This window comes from Tyto alba, unplaced genomic scaffold (genome assembly GCF_018691265.1).
Source record: "Tyto alba isolate M040663 unplaced genomic scaffold, T.alba_DEE_v4.0 Super-Scaffold_7, whole genome shotgun sequence".
Lineage (NCBI taxonomy): Eukaryota > Metazoa > Chordata > Aves > Strigiformes > Tytonidae > Tyto > Tyto alba.
The window spans coordinates 32,182,866-32,207,610 of record NW_024881328.1 but is presented as its reverse complement, the minus strand read 5'-3'; the positions used below and the strand labels follow the sequence as shown (position 1 = coordinate 32,207,610).

Genomic DNA, 24,745 nt, shown 5'->3' with positions numbered 1-24,745 from the left:
GAACTTGCATTCCAGTGGACGTTTAGTTTTCTTTAGCTACACAGTATTTTCAAAAGCTGGGCCAAGTAAATATTTAATAAAGTTACTGTGCATTTCCTATTTCTGCTAAAGAATAAGAAAAATCTTTCTTAGAAATTGAATATATTCATGGTTATTAGGAATACCTTACTTAATCCAGAACAACATACACCTTTAGATTTTTTTTTTTATTATTAATTCCAGAAAAAGCTATCACAGTAGCATTTTATAAAGCCTGATTCTGCTTTTGGTGGTGTAAGCGGCCAGCCTCCCAAAGCTTTACAAGACTCAGTTCTAAGTCCTAAATTAGAAAAAGCAGCTGGTGAAGAAAAGTAACTCTTTTTGCATCAAGAAAAGACTTTGTAGCTTCTATAAAATAAACCAAGGTTAAAACTCAAAACTAAAAAAGTTATCAACCACTAAATATAACTTATACATATGGTAGAAATAAAAATCTGAAGAGAAACTTGAAAAAGTCCTCCATTACCTTTTCCAACAGTTCTTTCACTACCTCATTTGTCAGCGTTTCATACATTAAAGGACATTCCTCAATCACCAGCCTGGGGTGCCTTTGTCCTCTGGGTGCTGCCTGCTTCTGGCTAGAACACAGGAAGAAAGCTGTCTTTGTCAGTGGTTCACCGCTAACTTCAGCAAATGCTTGCATGTAGAATTCTTTCTTTTTGGAATAGTTATGAACGAAATCCTGGCAATGCTTCTTCATACTTTTGTTTAGAACTCTGCAGTTTTTACTGTTTCATTCTTTTTCTAACACAAAGTGGCAGGTACTGTGTATTACAAAGTCAGGGTAAGAATATTTAACAGGAATTTCATGTGAAGACTGTTAACATACATCTTTTAAGAACTGAGTTATTTTGACAAACAGCCCTGCTTTTGTAATAAACAAACACAAAAATCTCTGATAATGCAGAAAATATGAATTCAAGCTCTAAATGCAGCAAGCACAAAACAGGTTCAGTTTTGCAGAAAACACAGTATTAATAGAAACGGTACTTTTAACACTGTTAACACGCTGCTGTTAAAAAAACATGGTTTTGTAACTAAAGCGGAATTGCAGCTATTGTATGAAATACAGTGTAGGCAAATACTAGAAATACAAAGCAGTAAGAACTACTTTGGGTTAGGTCTTTTTTTATCTAAAGCCAGTCCCGTTATTACTCAGACAGCAATATTTGATGTATATCAATAATATAATGGTATTTTTTTTGCATGTTTCCTTCACACATTCTTTTGCTTTGGAACGAGACATCAACGAGACAGACTCAAATACAAAAATGTTACTTTCCAGATGGTAGTTGGAGGAAGGTATATTTGCCTATAGGAAAACCAACATCTGTACATATGGCACCTGAACAGAAAAGTGGGAACCTATACCCAAGTTTCAAATGTCAGCTGCAGGGTTCTCAGCCTTAACCTGTTCAAGGTCCTAAAGCTTCAAACCACAACTTCGTAAGGATCCCATATCCACAGGGATAAGGCGGGTTGTGGGAGCTGCGTGCTGGGTAGAGTCAGCTCTTAGAAGCCTCAGCTCCACAGAGCAAGTGTTCTGCTTTTCTTAATCAAGCATTTGCCCACATGGACAACATTCACCTGGTTTGCAGATGAATTTATAAAGGCAAGTTGAACAAGCAGCAAATACCACAGACAATGCTAGTTTAAGCAAAGTGCTTGAGAAGCACCCTCAATTGAACCATGTTTTACAGAAGTGTTACTGGAGTGGCTGGGGGCACCTTCCAACTCACACCCTTCCAGTCTTCCAAAAGAAAATGAGAGAACCTTTGGGCATTGCACTAGGACTCAGGAGAGAAGGCAAAGAATCGCAGCTCTTAACACAGTAAGAAATCCACTTCTCTAGTTATTCAAAATAAATGGTTATCTTTGCATTCAAAGGAATTAAATGGTAAAATTTCTTTGTACATTTTATGATCACATGGTGATTACAATGCAGTAAAAACAGGAGTAATAAGCAAGACTATGGAGCTAAAATATGAACACAAACTCTTGATACTCTCTCATGTCAAATCAAGCTTTTGTATGACCTCTAGTCACAGAATGTTTCCTTCTTAAGAAGGAAAAATTAACTCTGACAGTTTAATTGATACTTTATAGGTAATTTTCCCTGAATAATGCTCTTATGGGAAAAGTAAGAACAGAAGTGTTTTCAAAATTAAGAAAAACATAAGAGAATTTAAAGCAGCTTATTACTCATTAGTTTTTTGTTTAATCTTATATTTGCTGTAGATTCTGAACAGATGACACTTTATGATAAAAATTTATTAAAAATAAAAGGGTAAACAGTTTATTTTGACATAAATTATGATAAGCAACTTTGGATTTTTGTTTGGACATTTACTAAGGCAAAGTAAACATTAGCTTACTGTGTGCTTAGTGTTAATTAAAAAACTGTTACTACCTTGCTCACTTTTCTAGACAAGGAACAGTTATTTGACTCTGAGGTGCTCATTTCAAGATGATAATAAATTATCCATGTTGAGCAATCCAGTTACAAATGGCTTAAGTAATGCATCAATGTATTCAAATTACATCGCTGTTACCTTAATTTTAATCGTGAAAGTACCACTCGATACATGTGACTTGCAGGGAAATTCCTTCTACGTCCAATTGGCAGTATGATAGGATGAATGGCTCCTACAATATATCCTTTGCTGTAATATTCTTCCACCTTAGGTGCTATATCCAACACAGAACTGATCTTGATAACTTCTGGATTTGAGGAAGCTAAAAGCATTGAAAGCAGAAGAGAAACACATTATACTGTGTATGTTGATGTAGTTTTTGGGTGAGTTCCTTCTATATAAACTACACAAAATCTATCCCAAGGGATTTACTAAAAAGCTACAGTTCTATTTATACAGGAAAAGCAGATTCACAGTTGATTCAACAGTATTCAACTAGTGGAAGTACATATTTTTACAAGTTAGTATGATCTATTTTTAATCGATTTGGCAACACTTCCTGTTGGATCTAGCTTTGCCAAGCTAATTTAAGATTTGCATCAACATCTAAACACACAACGGGTCTGAACTTAAAGCAACTATTTTGTCTGGACAAAGCCTTAAAATCCTTCAGCCCTAGTTGTGAGGTAAATTCCCATACAATGAATTTGAGCCTAGAACAACTGTTTTTTCTCATTTTCTTTTTTGATCCCTTAGAAGTGATCTGTGGATTGTAGGTTGAAATTTTAATGTAGTCCCAATTCCTTTTTCTAGTAGACCCAAGTACATGTCACTTAAGCTATGTGGTGTCATTAATTTTAAAAGAGGCTCCCCGTGAGTGTGTACAAGCATTTCCAATCAATAGGCAACAGTGAGGTTCCACAAGGCTACTGGGGAAATAAAGGAGGGAAGTTTTCAGAGCACCTTTTTTGAATGGTCTGATCCGCAGCTTTTACACAGAAAAAAGGCAGATTCCACACCAGTAACAGATGATATATTCTGCCACAGTCAGTCTGATGGTCCCTATTTCGTCTTCCCTCCAACTCCAATTGGAATTGTAGATGCTCTCAGAGAGCAGGACATCAATACTCATATACAGACATTAACTGAGAGTAATTATGCCAGAATATATTTGCCATCATCAAATTTTTCATTCTTTGCAGATATGAACCCTTATGACAAGACAGCTTGGCTTAGAATTTGATGGTCTCTATCAGTGACCCTTGCTGCAAGTGAGATACTTTGAGTTTTGATGGATTCCTCTCTTCGCAAGGCTTTCAGAGCACTAAGACCAGTGTTCAGCTGTATTAAAGGATGCTTCAATTGGAATTACGTGACCTCACAACACTAATACACAAACATTTTAACATGATGCTTTAAACATTCTTTCTCAAAGAATAAAATAAATTGAAAACAATTAAATATACTAATTCTCCTTTGATTCTGTATTTTAACAAAGTATATATTGAAGAAAAAAACCCAGGCAAATGCAATGACATAAATCTCACTCACCACTTCGTAAATGTATTCCTTAAGAGTAAATGTCACATTCTTGCATCCCCTTATCTACCTGCCCTATATCGCAGGTGAGCAATAGCAAGGAATTAAGCACTTTATCAAACACACAGCAAGTCAAAGTCTCCCCACTCAACTGGTTTCAAGTATCATAAATCAGATATATCAATCTTTAGTTTAATTAAATCTTTTATTCTAATAAACAGAATTATAATTCTTCTGGTTCATGAGTGATGTGTTCTATAAAACATCAATCTGTATACTGCTTTCCCACTATAAAATGAGGATAATACTGATCTATATATAGATATACACAGTACAGAGATTTAAAAAAACCAACCAAACAAAAACCAAACACACCAGAAACTAATGTTTTACAACACTCGAAGGCTTTTAAATACCAACTTTTACCAAAGGGAAAAAAGGAGTGGAAGCCTACTTTGCTTGTCATGGTAAGAGCTGTAACAACTCAGAAAAGCCATCAAGAGAAACCAGAGTAACACGTACCATGGGAAATTCACACAAGGAAAAAGTATCGCCAACATATTCATGGTTTACTGCCAATAACTAACAAACTCAACCTATTAATCTAAAATCTGACATTCTCAGTCACAGTGACTGGGCTATTGCACTTTCTTGTGCTACCTTGTGGTTTTTTTTTCTAGCAGACAGTACATCACAGCCCCCCTTTCAGAGACAGATGGTATTTCACTCTTTGTAACACCTCCATGCCATGATTCCACTCCTAGTACATTCAGGAGACATTAACTATGTACTGAAGTAATAACTGGTCTACAGGCCACAAGCCAAAAAAGCAGGAACGTATACAACATGATCACCATTTACTGATTTTGCAAATGTTTTAGTCATTTTTCATTAAGAAAATTTTCTTCCTGATGTGCTGTCAATAGGTAGCCAAAATACTTTAACACATAGAACTACAGCTGACTTGCTATCAGTATAGTAAATTTTAGATGCACAATATTGAAGATGACAAAACAGCTGCTTCATATATATATATTCATATTGTTACACCGAGTGAGAACTTCACAGCATGTCATCTTAGTGGGCTGCATCATTATTCCTTCTTTTCCCCCACACAAAGGTTGTTGAAAAACGCATAAACATTCTGCTTAAATAGGAGTATTTAAACTACCCCTATTTTATGGTTAAACTGACCTCAAAAAAATAACAGCTGTTTTTGGAACTGAGATATGCCTCGTGACTGAGACTTTAGAATTGACAATCCAGGCATTTAAAATTACACTTCAGGGTCGACTGCTCCATTTCCTTCGTACCATTCAATCCCACCAAAATAAAAGACTGGCTGTAATTTTCTTGTTTGGGATTCTCCTGATGCAGAAGAACCTCCATGGAACTCAAAGCTGATTTTTGCAGTATGGATGGGAGTATTCTGCAGACAAGAACAGGAGAAGCTAAGGTCCAGTACACTGCTGATAGCTAGTTAAGATGTGTGGGTACTCCAGACAGCAAATTTAGACTACAGCGTGGTTGACCTAATCTGCATCATGGTTTAAGAGAAGATCAGGGACTCCTAAAAGTCTCCCCAACAGGTTCATTTTGATTTTACATAGCATAAATCTGATGAAGCAGAGAATAAGGCATATTAAACTGAAATAACATATTTATGCTTGCTATATTTTTATCTTTATGCAGGACATAGTATCCTTTATAAGATCCTCCAGTAAGATAAGTGCAGATTTTCTGTTTTACTTGGTGCAAGATCCAGTGGTAACAAGTCATTCAGGCAAACAGAAATCTCACATGTTGGGGAAGACCTTGCTAGGAAAATCAGCAGAGTGCCATGAAGACACAACACAACTTGACAGCAGAGTGAAAACCAACTTTGGTCTGAAGTGATAAAAGGCTCTCACATAGGTTTTATTTAGCCAAAGGATATTCAAGTAGCAACAAGTATGTGAGCAAGTGGGTTAGGGTAGAAGGGACAAAAAAAAAAAAAAAAAAAGTAATTCCCAACATATTCTCCACAGTATTTTAGCCAATCCCCATATTTCATACGCAAAAAGAATTCAGAAGTGCCTTCAAGCTAGTATATACATTTATTTCTGTAATCATTATCTTAGCTCTAAACAGTAGAAAGCCCAAACAAAAAAAAAAATATTTTAAGGTCAAATACACAGACAGGTATAACCACTGGACAGATATCTGTGTTCACAAATGCACTTGCTTACAGTTAGAAACCTAAAAAAGTCACCCAACTACCCAAAACTGATATCACTTATTTAGCATTCATAATTCCACAGTAAGTCACTGAAGCTAAGCACTTTTGAATATCAGACTAAACAGGTGAAAATGAATCTTTACTGCTGTACTGCTAGGTTATTTAAATAATAGAGATGCACCTTTATTTGCACTTGTTTGATGTGCCTTTTTAAGTCACAACCAGGTATACAACAAATCCTTTACACAGCACTTCCAGAAACCCTGTTACTTTAAACCACAGCAAAACTATTCAGAACACAGACTATTTAAGAACATTACATGTTCTTCAGTCCTTAACCCTCCTCCCTTGCCTGCCCCCCCCCCCCCCCGCAAAAAGAATTAAGTTTTATTATCCTTTCCTTTATCAGTAGATGAGTAGGTAATTCATGTATGCATTAGGTAGCATGGCTTTATTTGTAGTACATTATCATTACTACTACAAGTTTTGTTTCTTCAAAAAGAACAAGCCAGTGGGAAACTCTTCATTTTTGTAAACAAAACAACAAATATAGTTGGATGTCAAGTACTAGAAATTAACAAAGTGTGGCTTTTATGAGTATATTGCAGTTTCTCAATTAACAGACTCATCTATTTTAAATAATTTTATTACTACAGTCCTTTAAATTAGAGTTAAGCTAAACAGAGGACAAGTTTTGTCTATGAAAATGTAAGAATACATGTACTTACACTGTCTCCCTTTATCAAACCCTTCTAGCAACGGCATTTACTCCCAATCCTTGTTACTAGGAATTTCCAGTAGATTGGGTTGTTCGAAAATGCAAGTTACCATAAAGTGACTGCAAAACTGAGCTGCCTGTTCTCGGAGGGCAGCCATCTGGGCTTGTTTATGTTTTCAAGTTTGTAGAACAGGGAGTTGCTCTGTTAGAGACGGGACACCCTCGGGAAGGAAGTATCCCACAGAGCACTGTCTGCCTCTAGCTATGCATACAAATTCTGTTTCATTTCGGTCACAGTTTCAAAAGACTATTCAACAACTGCAAGTAAAGCATTTGGAAAAAAATAGTAAGATGAAACTAAACCTCTTACTAAAATATCTACCAGAAGACTGGGGTGGGCATAAGAGGGGAAGCTACTGGTATACAACTAAGACACAGACTTACTTCTGCATAAAGTAACAAGGACAATGACAGCCTGTTTTTGAAAGTAGAGTGCATTTTTAAAAATTGTTACTCAATTAAGGCTCAGGCAGAGTGTATTTTCTGAACCGTCACACTGAATTCAGACAACTATTATTCAGAGCGAGTACGGATGGCAGTATCTGACTCACAGGAAACTAGGAAAATCTCTTAACAGTTTTTAGCCATCTTCCTTAACAAGGACAGTTGTGTAATTTGGAGGTCTGGTTGTTAAAAATACTTCAGTAGTTGCCATTGTAATTTTATGTAAGTGAGGACCTTCGTCATGATTTGTGTTTCAAAATAAAAGTCTTACGTTTTGGCTAGCTCTGATAAAAGTATCTAAGATTTACTGTAAGTCAAACAAGACAGAACTAAGTTAAATACTATTCCTTGCCTTCTCAGAAAAGTAAAGATAGAACATAAAAAGATACCTTCTAAAGTAAAATCCAGCAATACATATTCATAAGCAGAATCCGTCTTTGTTTCAACTTGTGGTCTCTTCAATGTAGAAAAGATTTTTCCAGGGCTGCTATCATCTGGGTCTTCCAGCTTTCTTAGTCCGCACCCCATGGCAAGATCTGCAAATGATTAAATTGCAGGAAAAGGTGGGGGGAGCAGCAAGATCTGTTGCTCTCACTACAGGAAAGCAAAAAAAAAAAAGTAACCAAGTAATTCCCTTTGGTCTTCTTTTCTATTAGCTGTAAATCCAAACAGAGAAAAAGTCTGGTTCCCAAATCAAAAAGCCAAGGTACTTTCCATTCATTTTTTATATAGAAACAGTAATCCTGTGGTGATTTCCAAGCTACAAACTTGGTGGGAATGGGCTTGATTTCGCAGCAACATTAGAGCTGCTACAAACTAGCAGAGATTTTCCATGCCACGTCAATTTACAGCCAGCCCCCTATCAGTGCTCTCTTGCAGAGGACACCAATAGTGCTTTGTTTGTCCTTCTAGACTGACTGGGTGAGGGGGGGGCAGTAGGGGGGAGAACTGGAAAAGAAAGTTAGAGAAACTTGCCTGTAATTACTTACCTCCAGAAGTTCTCAACTACAGTAGAAAGTCAGAGGGGAAAAAAGCAAGTTAGTCAGAATGAAAGAAGGAGAAAAGAGCCTCAACATGGTTGGAGACGAAAATCATTTCCAGAAAGGAAGTCAGCTTCAAGAGGAAATTGCTTCTGGCATCTCAAAGGGTAGAAAAGTAAATGAAAAGCAGTTTAGTCCTTATTTTAGATTTCAAAGTTTGCTTCCTATTTCCCTTCCACGGGAACTTACTTCCAGGAGAAAAAAACAAACAAACAAACAAACATGAACTTAGTGTAATATATTGTAATAATGTAAAAATCAATAATGTAAAGAAATTTATTGTCAATAAAATCAGCAAGAATCTACATTGCTAAAATCAACTTACATAATTGGTTTTGATCAACACCAAAAAGTGACACTGAAATATTCCTCATTTCAAATCAGAATGACTTTTTCAATGTTATATATAAATATAGTAACAAGACTTAGTTCCCCATTTTTCACAGCTATTGAACAACTGAAATAGTCTTCTCCTCTCTCAGCCTGACCTCAGCTGCTACAGTCACAAACTTCCAACACTGCTTCCTAAGTAAATTTTCCTTTAAATCCTGAACATACATTATAATTTTAAGGGCTCTCACGGCTCTTACATTGACTACTGCAAGTCACTTGTAATTGTATTACACCTGAATCAGACCATGATAATGCATCGGAAAAAAAAAAAAAAGGAACAGTGATTCATTTTCTAATGCGCTGCTACTGCTGGGATGGCTGGTTAGAAACTTTACCTTTTTATTTTCAGACTGCATCTAGAGAAATTAAGTCAGTCATTTAGAGAATACCAGAGATCCATAACACCACTGTGGATTATAAAAGCTGTATATTTATATTTTAGAAATTCTATAGTTTTTTTTTCCTCACTGAAAAATACTAATCCTATGAAAAACGTCCACATTTTCTATAATCAATCACTGCAGGTTAGGCATTAACCAGTTGTGGTTTTCTTCCTGTTGTACTACAAGCAAAGTGATCTAACTTATTTAAGAAGCTTACCAGGAATATTAAGTCTGCAGACTATATTCCCTTTGAAATCCACATTATATTTTAAAGACACTTAACTTCGGAAGAATTTAAATATTGCTGAGTGCAAAGCCTAGGATTGTCATCATAATTATTGCATACAGTCTTTAAAACAAGCTCCCAGGTGATGAAACATACCAAATAAGCAGAATTCTTCAGCTTCCTGCATATCTGTTTACACAGAAATTGCTCCAAAGTACATTTTCTTTTTTAGTAAAGGTCATCCCTGAATTGTTGCAGTATCAGGCATACCTCTAAACTGTCTGCTCAACCTTGAGAATCCTGCTGCTTCATTCCACACAGTCCTTAGGATCCACTGTAACAGCCTGTATAAAGCCATGGCATGACTAAGGTAGCTGCAAGTAAAACAACTTTTTGCAGCACTGGCACCCCACCCAGTTGCCAGCTGGTTGCCTTTTTTTTATTTAACTTAAGATAGCTACATTTTTAATGAGGCCAGAATACTGTATTTTGAACATTTTGTGACAAGGCGTAAGCGGTATGTCAACCCTCTGACCAAGGCAGGATTTTCCACAGTGTAAACAAACTCTTATGACACCAACACAGAAACACTGTTACAGATAAAAACAATGGTCCTTATTTTGAGTAACCCTAGATTTAAGTAGCTACAAACCTCCAAGTTGGAAATCCATCAACAGTTGCCATTGCAGGCTGGACTCAAAAGTCACTAGATTGAACCAGTGAAACCAAAGATCCCACATCAGAGTAAAGAAAACAAAATAAAAACAATCAAGAACTAGCAGCATCCTTCACAGGAGTTCAAAACTGCATCAAAAGCACCTGCATGACTTGGAGAGGGTCAGGATTGTAAGATTCCTGGACTCAAGAGCTGCTGAAGGAGCTGCCTGAATAGCTGTAGTATCCTGTTGTGAAGTGGATATGAACTACAAAACAGTCCATTTCCACTGACCCAAAATGCAAAGGCTCTGGGCAGTAGGATCAAAAAAAAGCCTAAAATTACACTCAATTCAGCGAGGTGTGGTAGTGACAGCAACCCCCACCGAAAGAGCATGTGACTCATTGAAGCTTGGCAGAATTAGGACTTTTAAAAAGGCAAGGATAGCTAAACAATGGACCAATTAATCTTCAGGAAGTACACTTCTGTGGAAGACTTCCAGGATCCCCCTACAATTTTAGTTCTGATGAAATGGAGAAATGATACATGGATGGTAAAAGACTAGCACACCAATGGGGGCGTGGGCCCAGCGCTGGGCCACTGCCTGCCTTCTGGCAGCAGCAGCTCTGCACAGTAATTCTGACCAGAAAGCGAGACAATAAGCCTTAGTGCCTACCCACACCTCAGGGTTGTTCCTGCCCCTTGCTGACAACATGCTTTGTTCCCTGTTGTCAGTGTCATGGGAGGTTTGAAAACATTTGTGTGGGAGGCATTTTCATCTTTCTTGCTACATTACTAAACTTACTGAATGTAAGAACATCATCTCATGCTCGAAACTGATGTTTTGAAAGAGATGTTCCTCTGTTCCTGACTCTGTGCTGCACTGCTCACTATTAACGTAACCAACATCCAAGGCAGGCTCTCCGTCTGCAGCACTGGTGCCAAAAGGGGTGCTGGCACCCCCTTTTTGATGAAATGTCTCTTGCTAGAATTAGAAAGACAACACAACACTTTGGTTTTGGAACATCTGTGATAACTGACCTGAACACAAAGCCTATTTACAAGAATGACTTCTCCCAAACCAGATACAAACTCGATAAACCATTTAATAAAATACAGTTTAAGCTTTGCCTCCCCCAGTATCTTAAAAGCTCAAGAGTGGGAAATAGTACTTGACAGAAGTATGTTTTTTCAAGTCATCTGACCTTCCTGTGGATTAAAACCATAAAGCACAAGGGAAATTATGAAAATGGTGCAGGTACACAGAAGACTTTCCTTTTCTGTGTATGCACCACGTCAAAATACAAGCTAAAAAAAATAAATAAAAATACAGGGAAATTTACTTGTAAGTATGTAATATTTAATGGATACCAAAACTCAAGATAGATCATAAGATGCTGAATCTGCAATTCAGAGGGTAAGCTACACCAGGATCCAGAGCAAATGTTTCCTAAAAGACAACCCTCTCTCTTTCTGATTAGAATATAGGATGGCATATTAAAAGGAAAAAGAATTGTACTGCCTTAATGCTACTTTAATTTCAAAAAGCTTCAAATGAAGCAGCATTTTACTTTAAATTACAAAATACATATCAAGGAGTTCTTATGAAGGGCTATAAAATTTTTAAGTACTACTGCAATCACGACAAATAACTTCTGCTCAATCTATGATTTAGAACTGGCTGAAGATTCTGAGAGGAGAACACTCACACTTCCCAGCCTATTAGGCCACCACTGGGACAAAAACATGACTGGCAGTACATCTCTCGGAAGGTTTTTCACTCAAAACATTTTAACTGATGAGCTTACCTGGAATAAATTCACTAACACAAGCTGCACAGCCTTTCAAGATCCATTCCTATTCTCGAGGTTAAAGAGTAGCATGCATCAGAAAAACACATACCTGAAAACTGTACCAATTACCTAAAGAATAAGCTATTGCTATTTTTGAAGATTTCACTAGGACCAAAACTGACTCCACTAACAAGAAACAGAAGCAATAATTTAGTTCCTCTGATGAAGTCAAAACGTAAAGTAATACTTGGACAAAACACGTTTCTCCCTTGGGGTCATAAGGCATAAGAGGATCACTTTAAAAAATTTTAAAAATAAGCAGCATTATCTGCCATAGATCAGTCAGTGACACAGAACAAACAGGGGACAGACAATTTAGTAAGATACACGGGGGCAAGTTACAAAGACAAGCTAAGTCAGTCAGATTTCTCCAGAACCTCAGACTATCTGAACAGCTAAAGGACTCAAAACCAACACACTAAAAAAATCCCCTAAATATTAATCATCTCAAATTGCAACACTTTTGAGCTTCACAATTCCTCTCTGGACTTCTTCTTAAGCTTACTTCCTTTGTTTTACGAGTCAAGGCAAATATAAAGTTTTCACTTGGGACGGGATAATGACAGAAAAAGCAAAAAAATTCCATCAGAAAAATTCTGCAATTCAATTGTCAAATTTTTTTTTTTCACATCCCCATCACCAAGAACTATTACTTTAGCTAAAACAGAAGACTGACATTTAATTCTTTTTCCTGCAGAACGACTTGATTAAAAATGCTTTGTCCCTCATTTATTGAAAGCTGTTAAAATAGCAGTGTTCCATTCTGAAGGCTCCTTGGTTTGGCAACTTTTTTTCTCTCCTTTGAAGGATGTTACAGGAACGCAGTCTTGTTAAACATGTTAACTTCAGCAGAAAAGCCAGCTTTTCTGCAATAATATTTTAACTTAATGTTCTAAAAATAATTAACAGAGATGACAACAGTAGTTTGTTTTAATGACTGCAAAAGCATACTTTAATGATAAAAGTTAATCGATTCCATTTTCCACATTTTTCGAAATCCATATTTAAACTACTCAACAATATGACAATTAAATAAACAAAAGTTACAATTCAAACAGTAGACAGGACCAATTTGAATTAAACTTTTAGTTAGCAACCCAGAACTTTAGTAGAAGTTATAAACTACAGTAACTTGTTTATTACTGCTGTATCACAGGTAGTTTCAACAGAGCTTTTGATTTATAATACTGCTAACAGTTCTCTTAAATGAGATCTACAGATTTATTAAGCTTTTATCTATACACATCCACAGTATCTCACTCATCAAGGCTGCAGTAACTACATCACCTCTATCTGCAGTACAGTATCAAACAACGTAGCCATGTGATGAACTAAAAATCACACATGCTAGAATGAAACTGGATGTTCTATTTTATCTGATTAAAAACTGGAAAGATTACAAACAGTATTCTGTTTACCTTTGATGTACACACTTACACAGACTGCAGCTCCACTGACAGAGGTACAAAATGACCATGCGAGGCCATCAAAATTAGTTTCAATACTTCAAATTATTTGTGACCCAAAAAGTCTAAGGCGGCCTTACAAAACCTACACTCTCCCATTACATCTTAGCTACATTATTAAACGCTACTAAAATGTTCTGCTTATAACAATTACCACACAGGACTCTGCACATGTCTATCAAGACACTGGCATTGTATTTTGGGTCCTTAAAATACCGATTTAACCTGAATTTTTTACTTAAGTAGGAAACGTAAGACACTTGTATACCAGATGAATTGAAACTACCTTAGTACAACATTACAAAACCACAAACCTATTTACTGTAATTTTTACTGTAAAAAGCTATTTTGCAACCATACAACTTCTCACATTTTGGAACTATGTTCAACAGAAAAAAAACATTTCAAGACAGCCATGTGTTCTGCTAGTTTATGCGCAGTTATTATTGGAATGCAGTTTACTCATTGACTTTATACTGACTACTTTGAAAAATGAATTTCAGAATACAAAGAATTGCCAATTTAATATGGAAAGCAAACAGTTTTTCAGGGATGATGAACATACTTCTGATTAGAAGTAGCAGAAATCAAAAATGTTAGTGAAGTAGAGAATTCTACTTAATGCAAGAATAGCCCTTGATCAAACAAAAATACAGGAGAGTGATAACTTCAGTAACTTTTCTGCCTGTCTAGAGGTTTTTGTCCAGTGTTATCTAATAGAGAATGTCAGAACTAACATTTTGCCATATAACATCAAATAGACAATGCTTGCTAGGAATACTGTAATGGATAGTTCAGCAGAAAACAAGAGATACCAGCAGAGTCTCTAAATTCTAGGGGATGGAAGCCACAAATTTAATTTAGTTTGCTACTACGTCAATGTGACAAGCAGTTCACAAAGATTATTATTTGCTGTTAACTACTGAATGTCCATAGCGCACAGTCCTAACCTGCTGTGTTCTCTCCTAGCACATGTGCAAAGCCTTACAACTATCAGTGGGAAACTGCAGAAGACCAAAGAGAATGTTACACTTCTCCAACCCCCCAAAAATCAGTGAAGGATCAGGATCTTAATAGCTGCAGTTACCTAAATAACTTCTGTGATTAAAAGAAGTCATGAATGCTGGAACATCAGGGTAGCACAACTGTAGGCACTACGTGAAGAAACGACGTAGTTCTTTCTCAGCACGTATCATCTGTGTATGCCGGTAATGGAATTACAGAAGTCAGTTTTTGTGCCTCAATTGTGTCTACAGCAGAACTCAACTACTGGAAGTTTAAACGTTCAGGTACTACTGATGGATGTTATGCCATCATTCTTGGCAAGTATTCTGAAGAAAGATGAGATACAGTATCAATAGAGCCCTCAGTACTTCAACAGTGACCTGTGCTCCCTGGAGGAAAGCCAACATTCAGAGCTTTATCTTCCAGATCTCTCAAATCAAAATGAAGGATTGTTAAGACCTGATGATACAATCCTAACCAACAGTACCTCCAGACTGATGTTACAGGCTCCACAGTAGAACACTGCAGGTGTACTTCTGTGCCTAACACTGAGTATCATTCCAAATGATCAAGCTCACATGCAAGTAAAAACAAAATAAATGTTCTTTGAAGCAAAGGCCATGGGATCAACTCATTATCAACAGTCTTAACATCCGTACCAATTAAAGGAAAATAAACTACATTTTCTGAGTATGTGGACTAGAGCCATCATCTGATGACATGTGAAAGACTGCACAGCATTTGTACACTTTCAAGCAATTAGTTCAAAAGACTTTCCCGTAAGTACATGTTTTTTAGATAGTACTCGCTGTAAAACTTCTTGGATCTCTGAAGTATTTTAAGAACACTGAAGTCATGTTTGGTAAACAAACTGTGGATTCCAAAAATAAGGACTTGGCACTAAATCTTATGAAGCCTGGGTCAAATGTGTATTTGTGTCATGATACAAGAACTAAGGCTCTAGCAAAACATACAACCTTTCTTTTGCACAGAGACAGCACTTCACTAAAAAAAATATTTACTATGTAAAAATTCTTCCATGAAAATGAATCATTGTTATGATGTACCAAGACTTCTATAATATATTTATATTGATGAATTCTAAAATCTGAAAATCAAAGAGAACTGGACAGATACTTAGTAGCACAGACTGGATCAGAAACATGACAAACTACAGAAGATTAGTGTTTCCCCCCTCAAAAATAGGCTGAGATCCCCATGTACCCAACAAATTGTCTATCTTTTTCAACATTTATTGGTAAAACAATCCTCCACAGCTGCTATGGTAATAAGTTTATAAAAACAGAAAGTATTAAATTATATTTGTGTAGATCCTTCTACATAGCAAGAGGTGGAAAGGCACTTGAGGAAACCTGCACTGAAGACACAGTACATGGCATCTCCTTTCACAACAATTTCAAAACAGTGTAAGAACAAAGCCAACTCCACCTCTCTTCCTGCGCAATCTGAAAGAATGCAATTGACTGCTAGAATAATCTTTAGATACATTTATATATTACACATGGATTATTTACTGACTACAATGCCCACTATAACATCCCTGAATGATTAAAAAAACACTACCAAAAGCACAAGAAGAAAACCCCCAAATTACTACAGAGCATATAAAAAAATTGAAAAGCTCAAGGATATTTTACATACATAAAGACCTCAGTGCTACATAAGGAGTAAGCCATAACTTGCACTCCTGTTAATAACAGAGGCTACATTTTAACCTTTAAGGAACCTGACTTCTGTATAACATAAAAGAAATCCCAGGAGGGCGGGAGAAGCAAGGAAAAAAAGGATATTATTGCCCTGCAGTCAGGGAAAAAGCAGTATTTCGTCTCAACTTAGGAACTCCCTGGCAGTATCACAAGCTTTGCACAAACAACAAAAAAAGTTAAAGCAGCAAGGAAAAGTTTTCAATGGTCTTGTAATGCTAAGAAGTTAATTACTGCCTTTTTCTATAGCTAAAACCATACCATAACGCCGAATTTACTGCTTACCACATGCAAGAAAAATATCAGCCTCATATCAATATAAATAATTATTAAACTAGTGGTCCAAATTTTATTTTAAAAAGTTATTATTCCCAAGCATTAAAATGACACATAAGTAAAAACACCTTATAAAAGCAGAGAATACTGACTGTAAAAAAAAAAAAAATTAGAAGTAGATAAACCCTTCTGGAATTGAAACAAAACACACATAGATTTAAAATAAACAGATTAACTGATAGCACTTAAATGCTGTCACAGTATGTGGGAAAATAGATTTTATTTTTGAACTAATGGATCTCTAATGTTTATGTAATCCAGAAATTAAATGTTAAATTTTCCATTTAATAAAAATATATTTAAATAGCTGGTTTTCAATCTATGTTAGCAACCAAAGTTTATACAGTAGGCTGTGTATCAGAAGTCACCATTTTGTCCTGTAACAGTCTTTTTATTAAGAAAGGAAATGCAAGATAAAATCATGGCTTCATGTGTTTTTACCTGTCCAAACTACAAAATTTCATTTTATTATTTTACCAAAAGGAGTGGTATTTTAACTTAGGCAATTTCAGGCAAATGTTAGAAGTTAGGAAGAACATATCCTTCACGTGATAGGTAGGTTAGCAGAGTAGATAGCTAAAAATCTGTTTTACAGAACCTGCAGAAGAAGGTGGTATAAGAATTTTATCTTCCATTCTGTAATCTTTTCAAGGATGAAAATGGGGACTTCATGTATACCGAGGTCTCAGACTCACAGATGAACGATGTGAAAAGTTTCTTCTCACAGAATGCAACCTCGATTCCTAAAGGGAGAGAAAAATGCTGAGTTGTTTCTTCTATTTCAAAGTATGTCCTATTTACTACATTAATAATGCTTCAATTAAAAATTACAGTCCATTTTGATATTGAGATTTCCATATGTACAAACGTGAAGTCAATAATGGCAAGAAATATCTTCCTTTATTTACAAGTATGGAATATTAGAGTGAGTTTGAATTAATTTACTTAAAAAAAAAATCAAGTTTTGTTCATTGATCATATAGTCTTAGTAAAGTGAGTCAAGTTACTAAAGCAATTGTAACCTCTTCCTAACTGTATAGGGAAAATTTATTTTTTATAGAATATTACAATGCAAAACTATTTAACCTTTTTTTTTTAACTTTTGCATTCTCTTTAATGTAGATTAGAGCAATGAATTAGTATGGAATTATTATAATAATGAGTACATAGGTTTTTTGTAGCTAAAAGTCAGATTTCAAAAACTTGAACTTAAAAACTGATAGCTGTCCTATCTGTAAACTCACAAATAGACAATGGACTGTGATTAAGTAATTTGTCAGTGGATGCCACTAGTACCTGACAAAAGTATGGCAAGATCCAGAAAACAAGGCTAACATTTCAGGTGCTGGCAAGAAGAGTTTTTAGAATACTTGTACCATTCTGTTTATTATTCCTAAGATCAAATTCTCTTATGGTCTCCTCCCTTTGTATCTCAGCTGCTCTGTATCCCATTTGTGGGACCCCTATCTGTTTTCTTCTCTTTACTTAACCAATCTGAGTCCTACTATGGCATATGACCAACTCAAATTACCTTTTTTTTCTAACCTTATATTCTTAACTCAAGCCTTTTCTGCCCTAACTTATTTTTGTTTAATTTTCTCATCTTTTTACCTTCCCTTCTGGCTCTGCCCATTTCCTAATATAACCAGCTGTAGCTCCTACATCCCTATCAGGATATTCAACCCACTTGAACCTCAAGATTTCAGGTTTTTTCCATCATCTACTAGCTCCACATCATGCTGCGTATTGCTTTCCTAAATCTCTAGGTTCTGTGGCCATCTAGTAGCAGTCTCCCTACCCACTTGCATTTCTATTACATCAGCCTTACAGTACTTCAGTCCCAATCTATTTATCTTACTCTCTCTTTAGTTTTGATTCCTACTATAATACGAAGGGGACAAACATTCTTTTCTCTACTGCCTGGTTCCAACAGAACAACTATGCTCAGTTTCATGCTGGCAAACTTCTAAAACTTTTTAAAAGCCACACCAGGGGATAAACCACAGACACATAAAGAAGTCACATCTTAAAAAATGGCAAGCCCCCAATACAAATCATGGGGCTGTTTAAAGACTATCAAATAAGAAACCGACCTAAATTTTAACATGTGCAAAGCAGCTATTCTTCCCTAGCTTAATTTTATTATAACTTTTTAAAAGAAGTGTAAGCAACTAAAAGCAGAACCTTTTTTGAAATAAAAGCATGGCTGAGCACCTACAAGAGAACAACTCCATAAATACAAGCCATTGTCAGTCACACAAAATAGAGAGAAAAGGGGAGAAAGCTGAGTTGTCAATGAAAGAATTAGAACAGTTTTCAGAAACAAAAATCCAACACTGAAATACAGAAAACTTCCCTCCCTGTTGAAGGTTGATAATCCAAACACACACAGAAGTTAGGCAGTTGAACTAGAGACAATAGTGGAAAAATGATAGAATTAATATATACATTATTATCCCAGTAATGAACAACATGGATGATCTATAGTTTGGTTTATTATATATAAAGTTTGGTTTATGTAGGAAAACTATTAGGAAATTTACAAATATGCAGGAAGCAGCTAAGTAATACTGCAAACTATGCTAAATCCCATCTGATCATGTTTTATTATTTATCAGTTTGTAAAGAGCAAGCATTGCAATGAAACAACTGACCCCCAGTTTCACAACAGGTAGCTGCAATCTGGTATGTTGATGATGGCTCTCCACCACACAGGAAGGACTGGACAAGAAAATCAGTACAGGTAGACTAGAGTTGCTCAAATGGCTTAATAGTGAATGCTCCATAGTGTCTGTCAAGTAAAGAGAGAGAACAAAGATAAGAAAAAGCAAAAGAAAAAAACCACCACTAACTGGAACGAGAACAAACTATTAGAATAGCAAGAGAGGAGACTTTAAAGAGAACAGAATGAAACTGCGAGAAAAAGCATGCCATCTGCACCTTTCAATGTTTTTATAAAATTAACAAGTATGGTCTTGGTGGTGTTTAAAATACCCCTTTTACAGGCAACAGACCTTGCTACAGCTGGTGACAAGCCTCTTGTTAATCATATATGATGACAACTAGAAGTTTAGATTCATGTTACAGACTAAGGTAAACTTAAACAAAAGGATTACTCTATCTCTCTCAATTTCACTGCATGTATAAATGAAAAAAAAAAAAATACTTACCTATAAAGAAAGGATATTCTAAGGGTTTTTTTTTGTTCCAGATGGAATGTCATAACAGCACACAGTCCTAGTATAAAATTACTATACTCCTCCAAAAATGATTATACCAAGACATCCTCTTATAAAAGCCACAATTTATGTATATATACATGTATGTGTATATATGCAAACATGTATGAACATGTGTATATTTATGTGTATTACACACACACAGAACTTAAGTTTTACCTTATGCTAAAAGGCATTTTCTCATAGTAAGTAGAAAATTCAATTTTAAAGCTATTAAAAAAAGATTGTGGAGAATAGAGAACAAAGTAGTGACAAAAACCAAACATGGAAGCAAATGTGAAAAACAGGATATGTTTCTAACCTTGATAGGTTCTTGTTGTTAGAAAACTCAGTTCACTGTTTTTTCAGAAAAAAATAACCAAAAGAATGTAAAAACACTTACTACCTTTGTACCCTTCTGTGCCTCTCCAGAACATTTTCTAAATAAAAGGGGAAGCTTAAAAGAAGCACTATAGCTCAGCCATGCAATCCAGTGTATAGCACTCTTAGGTTCCAAGCATTGGATTAAGGGAGATTGTCAGACTTTGTCAGCTAAAAGTAGTCTATTGTGGGGAGAGGAGTGAAGAGTTTATGTAAGACTGGTTGGTTTTTTTTTTTTTTTTTTTTTTTCCCCTTCTTCCTCCTGAAGCTAAATGTCAAAGCTCCAATAAAACAGAACACTTCCCCTCCTCCCCCAAGGACCTAAGAAGTCACTTATAGGAAAAAACACTGTACAATCCCATACTGTTTATGTCAGACAAAATGTTCTGTTGGATACCAACAGTGGGAATAGCAAAAACTGACAGACTAGAACCATGCCTACCCTGTGATGAGTATACTGCAGCTGGAAGAAATGACTGAAGAATAAAAAAAACCCAAAAGCATGAAACAAAACAATAAATCCCACCCACCTACCCACCTCCACATGCCAGAGCCTTTTACACCTTTGCTCAGTTAATGGAGACTGCAATTCTATTGCTCAGCTCCCCAGGCCTCATGGGTCTCCCTCACACAAACACACATGCAATATCCAATAAATATTGGATTGTTTGGTTGGGACCAAGGCCAGTCCCAAACTGGTTGGGATCAGGCCAGTGCCTCAGAACTGAAGATAAATTTTGGTTCTGCTAGATCGTTAACTCACAGGTATTCCTCCCTGGTCTAAAACCAGAGAACATGAATTTCAATCTTCCCTCAAGTTTCTGCTGTTACTGTAGACTACACAGATCTTATGACCAATCAGTCTCATACACATCTTCTAGTAGAATCTGAACGTTCACCTCCTTATTAGAGGATGACTGAAGATCTGAAGCACTGCACAAGATCCAGCAGAGATGCAAACAAATTAATGCTTCCTAAAAAACAAGGGTCACCTAGCAGCCTTTGAGAATGAAGGTCAACCTCATCCATTTGTATAGATATGAAGATGAAATCACTTCCACGTACTCCTGAACAAAACATGCTATAATCCCCAAAAGAAAACACCTTCAAGTAAATACAAAGGATAATCAAGGGGAGAGGTTTAGTATTTTTGATTAAAACCTGATCTAAAATACTAAATTTGGACCTTAAAAAGTTACTATAAGTTGGGAAATGTTTTATTCTAATTTAAGATTATTACAAATTTTGCACTAAAAGTTAAATCAACAAAATGCTAAGTGGCAGAATTGAGAGAATTCAAAAAATTAGAGAATTACCAGAACTGAAGCTTCCTTTGTTAACTGCTACATGGTTTACATGATTAATAAATTGAGTTCCCTTTTCATACATCCACAACAGTCATGGAAACACTGGCTTAGAAATCTGATTTTTTTCTTCTGTAAAGACTTCAATCATTTTGTTTGCTCACCCTTGTGACTTCATTAAAACATGACTGCAATGCATCTTCTGTTTTGAGCTGCATTTGAAAGCTATGAGAAGTCGACAATTGCCAGAACTACCTGGATACTGGTTGTACCCACTCTCCTCTCACCAAATGACTTGCAGCTCCTAATATAAAGCACGTATTTATCCCTAATGCAACTCCTAATGCAGTGGAGGCAATTAGCAGATTACCTTACTTTAGGCATCTGCTCTCATACATGGCCACGACTTGGCAATTTCAACCAACAGATTCATTTGTTGGGCTATTTTAACAAGACTACAGCCAGCGGGCACTATTTTCAGGCAGCTGGGGAGCAGGTGGTAATGACACAGACACTGGCTTAACACAACACTCTGCTGTCAACATTAGCTCTTTTTTTTCCAATCATTGTTGAGTGCTAAGTCACAGTGATGGACACAATACAAGCTGATCATATTTATTCCATGTGAAATATATTCAAAATAAGTGGGCATGTGAAAAGATAAGATGAAATGTGAAAAGGAACAGTTATATTCTAGGACTACTAAACAAAGCAAACTAAATAAATAAAAATCAAAACCTGTCCAAAGCCATTTGGCATTATCTGGTAATGAATAAAACTATGCAAGTTCAGCAAGTCTTTGTAAGGGTTTAACTCTATCTGTGAATCTACCTGAGACCTGAACAGAGCAAAGTTTCAATTACAGGTGACAAAACTTCTGAGAAAACAGATGAGAATGAGCCAGAAATTCAGTGAAGGAATGGACAGAATTAGCAACTTCATGTTCACTTTCATCAAGTTTAAATCTGCATTGCTAACAAAAGTCTTACTTCCTCTCTCCTATTCCAAACTTCTTGTATAGGTACAAGTTTGTGCAGTTGTTGACAAACCAGTCTGAGTAACTGACTCAAGTTTACGTTAGCTCTTCTTAGGTGGTGGGAATGGGGCTTCATTTTTAACTACATCAGTCCCCTGATCTGGTTACCATATTGCCTCACAAAAACTGCTACCAGCACAGGAAATGGGTGATGTGGAAAATGGAATGAATTGCTGGGTTATGCCAACTTTAGCTGTATGTGAAATCGCTTCCAAAGCTATGAACAAACAGAAAACATTAAAACAGGAGATAAATAGGAGACTGAATTTGCAGCTCATTTCCTATGCCACAGTAACCAAACATGATTTTGCCATGCATGCACCTATTCTACTGCAAATTAACACGTTATCACTTATCACAAACTACTTTGCCTTTGCTATAAGGTAAAGCACGGTACTGTGGCAATTACTGTAGAAGAGGAAGAGCCATTATGCTCTAGATCTACCTTGTAACTTACTTCACACTACCGTGTTCATATAGCCTTGGCCCTTGGAAAGATAAAAATCAAGATTCAAGGTGAAAAAGCTTGCTTCTCTATTTGATACAGTAAGTATGCCCTTGTGTTTGATTCTGTGACTACTACTGCCATTTTTTAAAAAAGTGTTTTCATACACCGTTGGAAAATGGAATATAAACTGGTATTATGATCACTGTGTTAAACCAACTGCCTTTTAAGTATTTCCTAAAAAAATGAATCAGTCCGCATTAGTATTCTCAAATTAATATTCAGCTTCTATTTTTTTAACTGGAGTACTTGCATTTTATTCCAAGACAACACTTAATGTTACAGCCCCCTCTACTGGAAATATTTAGTAGATATTGTTACACAATACTATGGAAAAAAGCTTCTCTTGAAAGAAATGTAAGTTAAATTAAATAATACATATAAAAAGACAGTCTATAACATGGCTTTGATTCATCCATATTTAGTCTGTCATCTGGAGTTCAGTAAGCGTCTTTCACAGAAGAATAAGTGTTGTAATATCAAATAAATACTGATACCTTCCGTCCTTCATTAGGCAGATCTAGGCTAAAACTAATTTAGACATTATTTCATGTGTTGTATCAACAGCCTTATTATTTTAAGCAAAAGGACCTTAACCTGGGACCCAAAAAACCCCAACAACTTGCGTCAAGTGACATGGAAGAAACATTTTAGAATTGCCATTCAAAATCGGAACTGCATAGAAAAACACCTACAGGTGGCCAACCGTGATAGCTTTTCATGCTCAGTGTCCCAAAACCTCACCTCTCCACAGCTTGAGGTGTTTACCTAAGGCTGGATCTTGAGGAGTTCAATTCGTTATTTACAAAGACAGAGACAAGAATTTTGTAACCACTGTTTCAAAGACATGAATGAGGTTCACTCTTTTCTCAAGATACATTTTTCATTTGCAGTTTTCTTTGTATCTTGAGTCCTAAAATAACTAGTCATGTAGTTGGTTTTGTGGTGGTGTTTTTTTTTTTTTTTTTTTTTTCCTCCCTTCCTTCTAGTTTTCCCAAATAGGTATTACTTATTTTGGAGCTACGTCCTTTGTAACCAAGTCTCAAGGGAAAAAATTTCTCAGTTTCTCAGCAACGTTTGTTTTCCTTAATTCATTAATAAAATATTTCTTCACCCCTGCCTCTCCTGTCTTACTGTCCCCTTTCTTGAAGGGGAACAGTAATACTACCATGCTTGCTTTAACTATCTTAGTTTGATACTCACAGGTGCAGGCATTGCTATGGCACTCTGGGCATAAGGCTGGTGATGTGGTGCTTGTAGTCCATGATCAGAATACAGCTGGTATAAAAAATAAATTACAAAAAAAATGAGGAGAAAAGTTTGTTTCACAGTTTTATGTTTTTGCAAACCTGTCACATGATTTTAAATTTCTTAAAATCAAGTTGTGGTCTATGTTTATCTAAACTACTGACTTACAAAAACAAACAAACAAAAAAAATTCAATATTTAAATCTGTTTTCCTCGCTGCACCAAAGTTTGGTAAATTCAATTATCTAGATCAGTGTCAAAAGGCACTTTCCTTGACAGAAGTAGCATGCTTCTCTACTACAAACCCATTTCACTCAGCTCTAATTGGAACAGTGTTTAAATGTGTAGATTGGCATATTGAAATATAATTCCCAGCACTATCACACTTACAAGGTATTTGTATACAAGTAATACAGGCTTTCTTTGAATTTTACACCATCTTCTGAATTTCCATATACTGCTCCTTTATCAACAAATTATGTACCTGTGAACTGAGCCCATGTTACAGTCAAATATTCCTTAACTAATTTCATGTTTTTT

The 24,745-nt window shown here is 36.0% G+C and overlaps 2 protein-coding genes across 8 annotated transcripts in view; both read right to left on the bottom strand.

The window, feature by feature from the left end:
• RFTN2 (raftlin family member 2) overlaps window positions 1-8,543 on the bottom strand; it is a 34,953-nt gene extending 26,410 nt beyond the window's left edge. Inside the window, exons 1-4 of one of the 4 annotated variants that reach the window (XM_009968507.3) lie at window positions 8,422-8,543; window positions 7,822-8,026; window positions 2,592-2,775; window positions 506-617 (exon numbers count right to left, since the gene is read on the bottom strand). In XM_009968507.3, the coding sequence (XP_009966809.3) occupies window positions 506-617; window positions 2,592-2,775; window positions 7,822-7,960 (435 nt within the window). In that variant the 5' untranslated portion in view covers window positions 7,961-8,026; window positions 8,422-8,543. Of the gene's footprint in view, window positions 1-505; window positions 618-2,591; window positions 2,776-6,938; window positions 7,099-7,821; window positions 8,383-8,421 lie in introns of those variants that run through there. The other 3 variants (XM_033010921.2, XM_033010923.2, XM_033010922.2) reach the window with 3 other exon arrangements.
• Window positions 8,544-16,700: 8,157 nt separating this feature from the next.
• Window positions 16,701-24,745, bottom strand: part of BOLL (boule homolog, RNA binding protein) — a 38,155-nt gene continuing 30,110 nt past the window's right edge. For all 4 annotated transcript variants that reach the window (XM_042784392.1, XM_033010997.2, XM_042784394.1 and 1 more), the window contains 3 exons: window positions 24,161-24,235; window positions 19,168-19,304; window positions 16,701-17,256 (listed from right to left, as the gene is read on the bottom strand). In XM_042784392.1, the coding sequence (XP_042640326.1) occupies window positions 19,281-19,304; window positions 24,161-24,235 (99 nt within the window). In that variant the 3' untranslated portion in view covers window positions 16,701-17,256; window positions 19,168-19,280. The remainder of the gene's footprint in view (window positions 17,257-19,167; window positions 19,305-24,160; window positions 24,236-24,745) is intronic.